Raw genomic sequence first — 13,176 nt, 5'->3', positions numbered from 1 at the left:
CATCGTAGGCCAACGTTGCTGTTTGGCCAGCAGTTTGGCTCGGTTTTGGTTCGAGCAACAGTCGAAGAAATGTTCCACAAGGCGTTCGATAGCACACACACACACACAAAAGCTCCAACAGAAAAAACCTCCTCCACGATTCTATCGCTTCATCCTCCAAATTTGGCACTAAATAACAATTTACGTGTCGCCGTACTAATGCCGTATTGATTGACTGAAGACGGCGATGAAATGCTTCCAGCACTAGCGTACAAACTCACTTTAGAGTACGTGTAGATTTTCGCAGCTTTTCGATTTAGTGATGTCGGTAAGACAAATTTTGTGCAAAATCTCCTTTGCAATGTGCAGCGACATCTGCGTACGGGAGTTGCGCAGATTCGTTGCACTGGCACGCTTTTCCCTCTGCTCTTTGAGTCGTATCTGTGGGGATGGTAAGTGGAGATAGTGATGATCAGTCTTCAGGGACACGCCAAACATGTGCCAAAGTACCTGTTTAAGGACGCCTACGAGCAGCTCATCGACGTTGTGCTGAATTCCGCTGGACGTTTCGATGAACTTCGCTTCCCGGGACGTTGCCAGCTGCTTTCCCTCTGCGATGAGAAGCGTTTTTTTGGGGTCAGTAATGGGTTAAAAAAGTGTGACAAAACGATAGACTCAACCCGTTTGCGAAAAACCCCTTCGGTTCGGGCAAAGTTCTGAGCCGGTTCTGTGTGTCGACTAACGCCATCACTTACCCGCTGTGGTTATGACTCGTGCCCGGGCCAGATCGGATTTGTTTGCCGCTATGATGACCGCCTTTTCCTTCGTGTAGTGCTCGGACCAGAGATAGTTGAGTATTTCCTCCGTCACCCGGAACGAGTTCCGGTCGACGATCGAGTAGACAACAACGCAGGCGTGCGGTTCGTACGTCGAGAGCGAGTTTTCCACCTGTTGGAATGCAGAAGTAATCGTAAATGGGACTGGGATTAAAGGGAGGCTTATCGCCTTGCTCTCCCTGACTCCCACCCCCGTCAAATGAAACACGTTTCGTTCCGTGGTAGCGCACGGGGCACGTATTGCAAAACCACAAACCCCACTAACCAACGCAGTGTCTTCATTTGGAGGAGCTCAATTTGCTGCGGTTGATCAAATTTACCTACCGCCGGGAATGCTATTTATTTAGCCCAGTTCCCCCGTGGCACACCAGTTATTAGCTACTTACACTCATCTCCACGTTCGGATGGTCGATAAATATCATCTCCGATTCCTCGCCATCCAGCAGCACACTAACGGTCTTCTCACCGAACTCATCATCTTTCCGATCCGTTTGAGCAGACGTGGGTTGTCGGTGGGGGTTGGCAGCCATGTCCCGGCATTTCACCGTTGGTGATTTGTGAAAAGTGTGAAGACACAAGATGGAAAAAGGAAAAACGAAGAGCAGAAAAAGCGAGAAAAGAACAAACCGATTCAAAGCTCATCTCACATCTCCTCCGCGTCTGATAATTACATTGTACCACTCGAAATATCATCCCCTCACCCCGTCCTAGCAGCCACCAAAAGACCTCACTTCTTCGCCATTTCGCCACAACAAACACAATCTGACATGAGTTTTCCAACGCCGCATGTGTGCCGCGTTCAGCGTCAGCAGGGTGTGTTTTTTCTCATATAAAACATTTTTTTTTTGTTCTCGTTGGGCATAGAATTTAATAACATTGCCCCACCAGCGTAAAACGGTTCTCGGCTCCACAGGAAAACTGTTCTCCCTTTCGCCCTGCCCTGGTAGGGGTGCGCGTATTTTCCCGCACCAAGGGGTAGAATTAAATCAATGATTCGTGGAAATGAAAATAACACTTGTTCCTCGCATCGATGGGGCCGCGCGTCGTGTTCGATGCTCTTTTTTATGTGCTGTTTCCGGTTCCTATTACTGCGCGAGCTAATTGGAATATTGGCAGCCCAAAACGAGAATAAATCATTGTACACGCACACACACACACACGCACACATCAACGTCACATACATTGAATCGGGTGAGGAATATTTGGCTGTGAAAGCACAACCTGCTGTAAATCCCGTCATGAGCTTCGTTCAAATGAGTGAGTGAGGCTACATTGTTTGTATCATGTAACGCTTCCATTACTAATTTAGTGCGGCCGGGTTGTATTTGCCCTGCATGGTGACTTTAAACTTCAGCTCATTTGTTTGATGTACATCCGTACTGTACTGGAGCGTTCTGTCATTAACGAAAGTGCACTGCATCTGCCGTAGTGCAGTAGTGCAAACATTGCATCAGAAACGCTCCCGGGCAAGTGTAATGGTTGCACACTTTTTTACACACAAAGTAGTTCGCTTTTCAATTAATAATAATGGCCACCATTTTATGAGTAAACTTTCCCTCAACCTCGCACGCACCCGCGTTCCGGTAACTTACCAAGGCTGGCGTCGTACGTGTGCATGTACTCGGAGGTCATAAACTGTGAAACCAGGGCCGTTTTGCCGACGCCCGAATCGCCCAACATTACGACGCGATACCTGCCGGATTGAGAAGAAGCCGAAGGCGAAAGAATGTGGCGTTACTTGCTAAAGCACCGTGCCTGACCTGTACCGACCTTGTAGGAATTGGTTCACTTTCGTCGTCTTCGCCATGAGACGAAGGAAGCGAATCCACGGTGGCGTATCCTCCGCCGCAACAGGATCCCTCAAATGGTGACCTCTCGCTGGCGCTGTTAGAGAAAATTCGTAAGACACACATGGAGTGGACAATTTTGTACGTGGTTTGCGACCGGGACCTTACCGACTGGCCGTCGAGTTGACGCTGGTGTTACTTTTGGATCTTCGCGATATGATCGAGTCACCGCAGTTGACCACCGTGCCTTTGCTGATGGAAAAGTGCCGCAATCGATAGAGATCGTCGCTCTGGCGTGGATTGTACGGTCGCTCCGGCAATGAACAAACGCGGGGCCTCGCATGGTCCGGCACGGGAAGCTCGAGAAAGTTGGACGTTCTTCGCTGACGACCACGGGCCGATGACTGGAACGCTAGCGGTCCGATGTCTTCGTTGGAGAAAACGGACGTGTTGGAGGCCGCACTTTTGATTGAGTCACGCGATCCCTTCCGGCTGGCCAGGAAGGCTAGGCCGCCCTTGTGGCTGCTTCTGCGCCTGCCCTGTCGCCCTCCCATCGAACCCATACCGCTCATGCCAACGTCACTCGTTTGGGTAAGATCGCTGGTCGATTTGCGACATGTCAGCGAGACGACACTGTCGGAGCAGGTGCGATCGAGTGTTGAGTGAGAATTCCTTAGAACCTTCCACGGCAAGTGAACGGGAGAATGTTAGTCGAGGAAAGGAAAGCAGAGAGTTGGTTCCGCCTTACCTGATAGCCAGGGTTTGAGGTTATGTTGATAATTTCGCTATTCAGTTGACGGCGCGAATGTCGCGGGGAGTGCGACGGAGACTTGGCCCTTGCGGAGGAACTATGCCCCGGAGAGCTACAGCTCGCCATCGAACCATCGAGAATGGATTCACTGTGGGGAAAAGCAACGAGTTAGTTGAGGTGCTCCTACTGCATCGTAAAAACCATACTTTTCGAGCGAGTTATCGGGAGTCTTGCTGGGATAAATTCGTTTCTTCTGACGATCGATGTCGTGCGTGTCGATTGATATGCTGTTGGAGAAATCTTCCTTCGATACGGAGGGGTAACAAAACTCGAACCTTTTACCTGGTGAGTGAGTGTCAAAACAGGGGTGTTAGTCAGTGGGAGCCCGGTGCGTCCCGGAACTCTCTACATACGTTCGAAACGTGGACTAATGGCGCCGTAGTCGATCTCCACCGTCGACGGCGTAGTGACGGACGTTTGCTGGCAGTATTCGAACACGTCCCCAACGCTTGAGTCATCCTCGGTAGTCTTGATGATCTTAGGACTGGCTGGCAGCGATGTCCTTTTGGTGGTGCTGGGCCAAGAATCGGCGTGTGTTTTCTTAAGATCGCGTGTTTGCCGTGGATGGCCCTGCCCGTTGGTGGATTTGCGGGATTGTCCATCTTCCATTCTGGCAGAACAGGTGATGTCGTCGGTAGCGAGCGAGCCGTTGGGTGCGTTTTATTTTATCGTTCTTCAGCTGCACGGTGCTGCTGACGTGACATGTTTGTTACAGGGCTTGCTACTGGTGAAGCGGTTGCTGTGATTCAATTCCTTCCCTTCGTGGTACCCCCTTCACGCTCTCTCATTGTCGGTTGATTGGTAAATGTCATGTTTAGAACATGCTGTTTTCACTAGACCTGGCACTCAACTGCTCGAAGCGAAAAAGGTTACACTGGATGTATTAGTTCGGTGTAGTAATATTGCCGATAGGGCATTGTAGAGTGCGTACAACAATGTCCTACACGACCATGTCCAATGCGATGGGTGAAGCAACAAAATTGGTCACACCCAAAACCCAGTGGAAACAACGGCTTGGCTGCAAAACAACACAACATGCCTTGAGTCAGCAGATTTCTAGTCAGATCGATATCCGGAAACAGAAGCTCCCTCGGAACGTTCAAGACCCATTATGTTGGTTTCGATGTTGGGAAAATCGTTTCGTCCAAGCACAAGAAGCGGACAGAGCCCGAACGCGGGTGGTAAACTCACTGCGAACGAAAACAGCCATCCATCAAACACGGCCCACAAACGACACAAACGATAATCTTGGAGGAGCTCAACACCACGCAAGGTGTCCATCGAGCCAATCCCTTCGATGATATACTACCTTTTTTCAAGTGAGGCCTAGCGAGGCCCGGGCGAAGGTAGAAAACTAATGGTACCTTTTGTCAGAATTGTAGTCCGGGCGCGTACGACGAGACGGCGGGAGGAAAGCGTCGTAAATCACGCCTTCCATCTGCAAAACCCACATGAATTCTTTTTGATTTTGTTTGTTGGCGGCCGTTAGAACAGGAAGGGAAAGACGATGATGTGCTGTGTACCGCAAAAATAGTTCATTTGAGCAACCTATAGAGACCGCTTCACATGGTGGGTGGTATCGTAAGGCACGCAGATAAATCTCCATTAATGCAGCGTGGATTTGCGGAAAAAGGTATTCCAGCAGAAACTGTCGAAACCAGAGCGGTCTCCAAAAATCCGAAGGAGATTGTGTGTTGAAGGTCCTTCCCTTTACGGTTTGCTGAAGAGGGTAAAGTACATTTTCAGTGGGGGTGTCGGATGTCATCGGGGACGTTCAAGGATTCTCGGTTCGAAATTACATTACAACACACCCAAGACATAATGACAGCCGGAACGGTTACTCTCTGGAAATCGTGAAAAGTGCGATTCAAACCAAAGACGTTACAGAAGGTGTCTAGTGACGAGCAAATCGTTCTATGGTTCATGGCCTGCCTTCACGTCCTTCCAACGCGTTGTCCAGTTGCCTTATCTCCTGGGTAGTGAGTGTCAAAATTTTCCAACACACACCGAAGCAAAGGCACACTGTTGCGCTTCCAAAGACTGGCACGGAATCATCATCGAAGCAACTGACGGGTAGAGTACGGGAGCAACTCATCCGCGTCAACATGCAGGTCAGGTCAAACCGGTCTGACCGTTTGAGTTTCGGCGGTGGGTTGGTGCGTTTGTGCGGGTGGTCGGTGTGTACGCTTCCGCTTTTCCAAAGTGTTAGGCTAGGTGACAGCTGGGCAGAAGCGTCGGGCGTGTTTGACGTGAAATTTCTCTTTCTCCAGCGCGAACAAATTTCCGTCCTTCCGGTGGCCATTTTTTCTCTTTTCGCCTTTGCCTTCTAGAGGAGGAAACACAGGAGTATTATATTTCGACGTCCGGTAATGTCCGGCATTACCGTGGCTGAAAAAGTATGGCATACCACCGTCGGGAAAACGTATTGAAACGCCTCTTAATAATGGGACTTGTGAACTATGCAATTCGCGTAACACAACGCCTGTCGCTATGCAAAATTATCTCCTTAATGAATGAGCGCAAGCATGGTGTTTGCCTTCGCCCAAGTTCAATAATTATTTGTGTCCAATATCTGCGCGTTTTGAAAAAAAAATATATTCATTTGCAAAGAGCTTAAACCAAGGATAAGCTAAAAGTTCTCCTTTTTAATTTCATTGAAACAGCTCTCCTTGTCCGAAATGTTTAATAAAGCATGTTGCCATTTTCCTTTCGTTAAACACTGTGCGATGTGGCGTTAAGCATCGTCCAATGTACGCATTAATCTCTTCCGTTGCTTTCCCTTTTCCGTTTTGCTTTTTTGATTGCTTCAATTTAATCTAGGACCGGTGTCGGTTCGGTCAACTCAGTAGCCATCCCATTCCAGTGTACTTTCCGGCACCGGATGGAGTAAAGGGAAGCGGCAAGTTTCCGCTAGGCCGCGTTCGTCGCTATTCCCCCCTGAACAGCACTGCGCCATTGAACTTCATTTCCTTTCGTCGACTGTTGTTCCTTTTTGCCTAATATTGGACTATAAAATATCCGGTTTTGTTCCATTTTTAACACATTTTCGACAGATAGATAAGTATCCATTTTCAACGACGGCACGCTGGTGCGGTTGGTGTCTGAACACCTTGGAAATTCTTGTCGAAAGTGTCAACGAATGTATAATCAGCTAAGCTATCGCTAAGCGAACAGTTGGCGCTGCCGGGGGAAGGTGCGTTTGCATATCCTTGGGAGAATGTTTTATTCATTACGTTCCGCGAACGCCAAGCGCCGGGTGATGATCGTGGCCACGAATGTTGGCGTTGTAATAAATGGTTTTTCGGCCAGAATGGTGCGCTGTGCGTCGTGACAGAATAGCCTATTTATCTATGCACAAAAATTACACAACCGTATCGTGCTGGTCCCGGACAATCAAGGGCTTGTTTTGATGACAGGTGGACTACCGGCAGCTGCGGTGATTTGGTTTTTGGCTAATGAGAATGAAATTTTGACAGTTTTGTTTGTGTTGTGTTTTGCGTCGTCGTTGTCGGTGAATGAAATTTTCATATTTCTGTCAATCATAATGAAGCTGATGGGTTGAATACGGTCGGGCGGGAACCGTGCAAGCGGGGTCCATACTGTGGAGAAACGTTCAAAGACGCACTCTTACGCCGGATAAAGCACGTCGGCGATACAGGTCGACGATAACCTCCGTGCAACGACATACGACGACAGGTAGGGCGTGAGAGCTGTTGCGGTCATGAACAAACCACACAATTTCCACATTTTCTCCGCCTCGAGGAAGCGCGCAATATGCAGCTCAGGACCGTACCACGGGACCATAAAAATTCCAGGTTAAGCGAGTTAATTTTGCATGTATCCCATGTCACTGTCAATGGAAGCAATAATAAAAGCGGAAACGCAAGCGGGACGAGTGCGGTGAAGGGTGAAGCTAGTGAAACCAGTGTATAAACGCCATTTTCCGCAGGCCTGCGTATCTACTACCGGGCGCACCGGAGTTTACCAACCGATCGTCAATGCCATCGTGCGCTATTGTGTCTAACGTCAAGGCTAGCCGCAACAACGAGAACATCAACAAAAGGATCAATCTCATCAGGGGTATGCTGTGAAGGATATTGTGGTGGGCGTGAGAGGTGTAATCAAAGCAGTTCGGCTCCACCGGGGGTTCCACCTTTTCACCATGCAAAATCCCGGCGAACATAAAGCTATCCTCTCATGTATGCTAACAAAAAACACGGCTTAGGTTTATTAAATTAAATCAAATTTATACCTTTACTTCAAATTTCCTTTGGACTCCTAATCAACTTTAATATGCAAAAGAAACTTGTGAATATGGATATGTTTTTCAAACAGGGCGGAACATGATATTATGCAGCAGAGCAATCTGTACTATTTTTTCATACTGAAATACCTGAAACAAAACGCCCTAAGTTATGCAATTCGCAATCACCAATCATTGGATGGATTTGTCAAGCAATTCTAGAGCGATTTTAACGTTGATCCCACAATATAAAATTAAATTGAAATATCAAAGGGTGACTGTAACGGTCCGGACAATTCTGTACATCCAGCATCCACAGTGGATCAATTTTTGCGCTTACTTAAATCATAATGGAGCCGTCGTAGCGAAAGGAGGTATTAAAAAGGTAAATTTTAATTTTATCACTCCAGGGAACGCGGCGGCTTTTTCCATCGCAGATTAAGCGGTACGGCCGGTCACCGGTGGCGATGTACGCGCGGTTGCGGATAAAGCAATGAACGAATGCTCAAAGCCACAAGGCTTGTTTAAGTATTCATCGAAAGAAGTGGGCTCATTATTTGACGCATCCATGGTTCGCTGTTGCAGTGCGATTATGAAAATGTAACAGGCAACGAGATAAAACGGTGGAATATCATTGAAGTACCTTTGGGGGAATGTAAGTATTATCGGAGGATTTGCGTTTTGAGCGATTTAATTGATGCGTCAAGAGTGCATTAGCGTTAAGACGAGTGCTGGTGAAGCAGCATTGCCAGTGATTTCTCATCTTATTGCGCGTTGCCAGAACTGTTGGAGCACTTTGCGTCAATATATTCGCGAGGATTTGCGATCTTGAGCGCAAAATTATGACTTCATCAAGGGCGTCTATTGTTGGAAAGCATCCACCCGATGATGTTGAGCAAAAACTTTCACCGCGATTTTCTTCCAACCGAAATGGGAAGAGCAGCACTACAGGACGGATGAGTTTCGTTTCCGGATCAATTTCATTAATGAAAATTTCCCGTTCATTTTGCGCTCTTCAGTTTGATTAGCGGAATCGCACTGCAAAGGTACCGCACTGCCGAAGGAGGATCGGGTGTGGATTGGATTGAATTGGATTAGCTACAAGGACGCACGTGTCGTGTGGAACGGTGTATCAACATTCTGACATAAGCTTGACAACGTGTTCCCAAACCGAGAAGCGATAGGGGGAACAGATGAGACTTAAGTTTAAAGCTGCTATGGCCGTGGCACGCTCCACGTAATAAGCGCGCTAGAAGTGAATGCTTGACTCCAGCTCGGAATTCCATTTCTCTGTCGAGTCCTGGTAAAGTACCAGCTTTCGAGTGCGACTCAAGACAGACAGAGCCCTGGCGCGGATGCAAAACCGAGCAAAAGTTTGCTGCCTGCAACGACCGGTTGACGGTGAAGTTTTGCAAATTGTCGCCCTCGTTCTCTCGCACCGGAACGAAGCTTCCGAGTACAATCAAACCCCTTTCTGTTCGAGTATCAAACAAAGATCCATCCTTTCCAGTTGTACATTGCACGGCTGCTCCCCGGTACGAACTGCGACAGTTCGGTGCTACGGACAGCAGTGCAAGAAATGGGAGCTGAATTAAACCGGATACATAACTCAAATCGATCTTCTCTAGCCCTGGCGCTTGATGCAGCTGCTTGCGAGGAGTAAGTTTCAAGAGTGCAAGCACATCCTCTTCTTGTCGCATCGCTGGTGAAAAGGATTCTTCTCCGTCGTTGCTGCAGGTGTAGAAAACGAGTCAATTATGCTCGTCTTTCGAAGCGATTCTACGGAACGTAATTACCATTTCCGGGTGCGAAGCAATAGGGAGGCAAAGATCGGGTCCGGATTGTCCTAGGCACCATTAGCAGCGGGGTTTGGTTCGACAGCTGAGGCTGACAACGGAAACTTGTTGCCAGATCGAACACTCTGTGGGCTGCGGGTTAGTGGTTTTTCCGGGCAATGATTGGTGTTACGGTTTCAAGTTGATGTTGCGCACAGACCGTTGCATCGGGTGTGGACGGGATGGGGGTTTCGGGCGCTGTGGCCCGGCTGGTATTGTGCAGTTCATCAACGTCAACGAAGAGAGTGACCAGTGTACGACTAATAAGCAGTGTGCACGTCACGATTGCTGCATCAGCCGGATACATCCAGCTCGGTCTTATTGTTGTGTCACCCGGCACTCACCTCGACTGTAGTGGCCATACAAAGGATAACATTGTGGGCCGTATGTCGTCGGGCGGATGGTTTTATGGCCGTTGTCACTAGTGCTAACCCTTCAGCTGTACCACAGTTTTGTTGCTTCGGAAGAAGGTAATAGTCATTCGGGAAGTATTGAATTGTAACTTTAAGCGTACCACCACGTAACTGGACATTGTATCGTTTTGTACAGTTTAATATGAGCAAAATGCAGGAACACACACGCCATCACATGGCAATGGACGGTTTGCGCAGAGAGACCCGTGAGACAATATCCGATGAAAACGATACGAAAAGATGGATGTGACAACAGCGTGTCGATGGGCCGGTGATGGATGTGTGCAAAGGTGTAAAGGAATTTACACCCACCCAGCCACCCAGAATGCCGGAAGTGGAGGAGAAATTGAGAATTGTTTTCTTGTACCACGCATCACACATCGTTGCCAGGATGGGTGCCGTAGACGGGCGAGACATCAGCAACGACACAAAAAAAGCTCACCTCAACACATCGTCCACACAGTGCGGTCGACGTGGGGACGAGGACCAGGCCGGACGAAATCGGTGGATGAGTGTAATTGAAATATTTCCCTGACATTGATGGCTTTGGTCGGACTGGTCACCCGCATGTGTGAGTGTGTGGTCAACAATTCCGAACTTTTCCGCTACCATTTTCCGCCATCCCCAGTTCGAGCGTTTTGGATCCTTTTCCGGTTGAATGCTGCACATAAAGTAATGTCGGATCGATCTGTACCCGGCTCGTACTGTTCGGGCAAGTTCATTTCCTGTGGTGAAACGAGAAGAATGGCTAGCAAAAAAGGGGTTCAATTTCAAGTCGTGTATCAAGTCCAACCAGCGAGCATTTCTTTGTTGTTACCAAAGGGATAGATTTTAAATTATCCAAAGCGCCGTATCACAACGTATCGTTATGATTTCGATTAGAAAGGCCCAACTTTCTTATCCTTCATATTGTTAGGACCTTTCTTATCCCTTTTTTTGGCGAATTCAATGACTTCTGGCACTCCTTAGTGACCTTGTTCAATGAATTCTAGCCGAAAGGTTCCAAGGAAACCAGCTGATCCGAAATACGTCAGAAGACAATATTGGCATTGAATTATTATTTGCTCCAACGTCAGGTAACGGATGGCAGAGACAACCGGTCCCCCGGTTGTTCTGAGCACAAGAGGAACAAATTGCTGCCCCGAAGGATTTTGGGAATCACACCGGTCAGCGAGCTGTTTGCTTAGTATCATCATGCGCTGAGGCACTTTGGGGCAAGGGTCGAGGTTCGGTGTTTTGTTTGCCGAAGGCAGCGAAAACATCTTAGTTTTAATGGAAACGTTTTCAACAATACTCTGCCCCAAGCGGCTCGGCTCCCGTGTCCCAATGGACCACTTTGTGCACTAGTGTTTCATTTTTTGCTCTTTTGCTACATCTAGGCTAAGCCACAATATTTCTGAGCAAAGGATCTGTGTTGCCTGTAAGCAGGCTAATACTTGCAAATAATCAGCACAACAAACAAACCACACTACGCCGGTCCTCCCATCCTTCGATTCGGGCCTTCTTCCAGTTCCAGCCTTGTTCTCCATAGATTATAAGTTCATTCTTTGACGTCCAACATATCCGCACAGCTGTAGTGGAACAAGAGTGGCAGAGGGATTATGACGACGATGACGATGAAGGCTTGTCGAGCAGGTTAATTAATTGGATTTATCCTGTCGGTAACGGCAACTGGCACAAAGAGCGGAAATTGGTAGTCCTAACGTCCCCGGGTTGATGCGGATGCACATTACAGGGAGGAATATTACACCGAACCGTATTCGAAATGGACATTAGGCGGAATTTGGATTGTAGGTTAGGACAGCAGAAATCAATCAATATCCTTCCTCCGGATCGTTCTAGAATCCGGGACAGCATCCAACATCCACGGCCATCAGAGGACGTCGCATTAGCCCTAGTGGTCACTCTCGACTGTTTTACTCTCCTAATTTCCTCTTTTGTACCAGATTAGACGAGGCCGTTGAGGAACCGTTTGTTTTGGGGTGCGCTACACTTCTCGTTATCTGAAGCTGACAGCACGGTCGGTGTTCGGTCGTGTTGCCAAGGAAATCGGGCGAACTGAGGCAATTTAACGATTAAAGCGATGATGGAGATATTCAGGCGGATTAGGGCGAACCACACACTCACTGCACTGCACTACATCGCCTGGTGCGTCTTCGAGTCCGATGATACGATGTCCTGTGAACCGAGCGAACCGTGGCACATGGCAGGAAGATGGCACACACGGTCACTCGATGTGACGTTCTAGAGTGCCTTCAGAGCACTGGCGCTTTGTAGAACCAATTTCTGACCATGACACGTGTTGCTGGTCTTTTTTGTTTGTTTCTTCCATTCCTCCATTTTGTTTCAATGTCAGAATAAGACATGGTCTGAAATCCCGACTCAAGCGGCATTATTATTAAATCCGGCAAACAAGCTGTTATTAAGCTCCTATAGCATGGTCGCCCCACCAGACGACTTATACGTTCATGCCGATTTGTAAAAGATGGTTGAAAGAGTTGAAGTAATATATTTGCTGTTCATAACAAATGTATCCGTTCATTTCAGTATTCCTTTTATCGAGCCATTAAAGCATGGGCATGGGCCAATACTTGTTTGCTCGTTTACTTCATCTCGATTGGTTAGTTTTTCCACTTCCCACGATAGACAGACAGCACAACATCGTGTTTTCCCGTAAATCTGGTGCTTGTTTCCAGCCCTTTCTCGCCCCGAGAGTCGTTGGTTCGTTACAGCGTGTTGCTGCGCATGTGAGAGCGATGATAATCGCATTTTAAGCGTGTCATAAATTGGATCCAACTGACATTAATTTGAATTAAACCGTAATTAGAGCCAATCTCGCAGTCCGTTACTGAAGATTCCCCTTGGCGGGAGGCAAGGATCTGGTTCTTGTTTCAGGCTCGGGCGCTTGGACCGAGTTCTAAAGCAAACCTGCAAACATCCTTCGCCGGTTAGTTTCCAATCAACGTGAGTCTTGTCACCAGCAGCAGAAACTGAGGCATCGTTTCGTGATGGTATTTCTCGCACTTGGCCCAAGATTGATGACTTTTTCACAGACACAGTGGATGTCTGTTCTAGCAAAAGGCAGTCGAGAAGATGTCCCAGGCGAAAAAAATGTGCTGGAAAGATAAATTAATGCTCCTATTGGGAGGTTAGTTACTTCCGCTTATGAAGACGACTGAAGAGCAAACGAGCAAGTAGCTACGCTCAAAAGTTAAAGAGCCACCCAAGAAGTCTCACCGGAGGATCGATGGGTCATTTACTTTGGAAATTCT

The 13,176-nt window shown here is 47.9% G+C and overlaps 1 protein-coding gene across 1 annotated transcript; it reads right to left on the bottom strand.

The window, feature by feature from the left end:
• Positions 1-261: 261 nt before the first annotated feature.
• On the bottom strand, positions 262-4,022 carry LOC128711914 (uncharacterized). The gene is made up of 10 exons (XM_053806806.1): positions 3,767-4,022; positions 3,560-3,695; positions 3,351-3,501; positions 2,771-3,282; positions 2,586-2,699; positions 2,410-2,508; positions 1,202-1,304; positions 735-927; positions 490-590; positions 262-420 (listed from the first exon to the last, which is right to left on the bottom strand). Exons 1-10 carry the CDS (start codon positions 4,020-4,022, stop codon positions 262-264), a joined length of 1,824 nt encoding a protein of 607 aa, XP_053662781.1.
• Positions 4,023-13,176: the final 9,154 nt, after the last annotated feature.

Source organism: Anopheles marshallii, chromosome 3 (genome assembly GCF_943734725.1).
Source record: "Anopheles marshallii chromosome 3, idAnoMarsDA_429_01, whole genome shotgun sequence".
Lineage (NCBI taxonomy): Eukaryota > Metazoa > Arthropoda > Insecta > Diptera > Culicidae > Anopheles > Anopheles marshallii.
The sequence above is the reverse complement of the archived record's forward strand: the minus strand, read 5'-3'. Positions and strand labels throughout refer to the sequence as shown.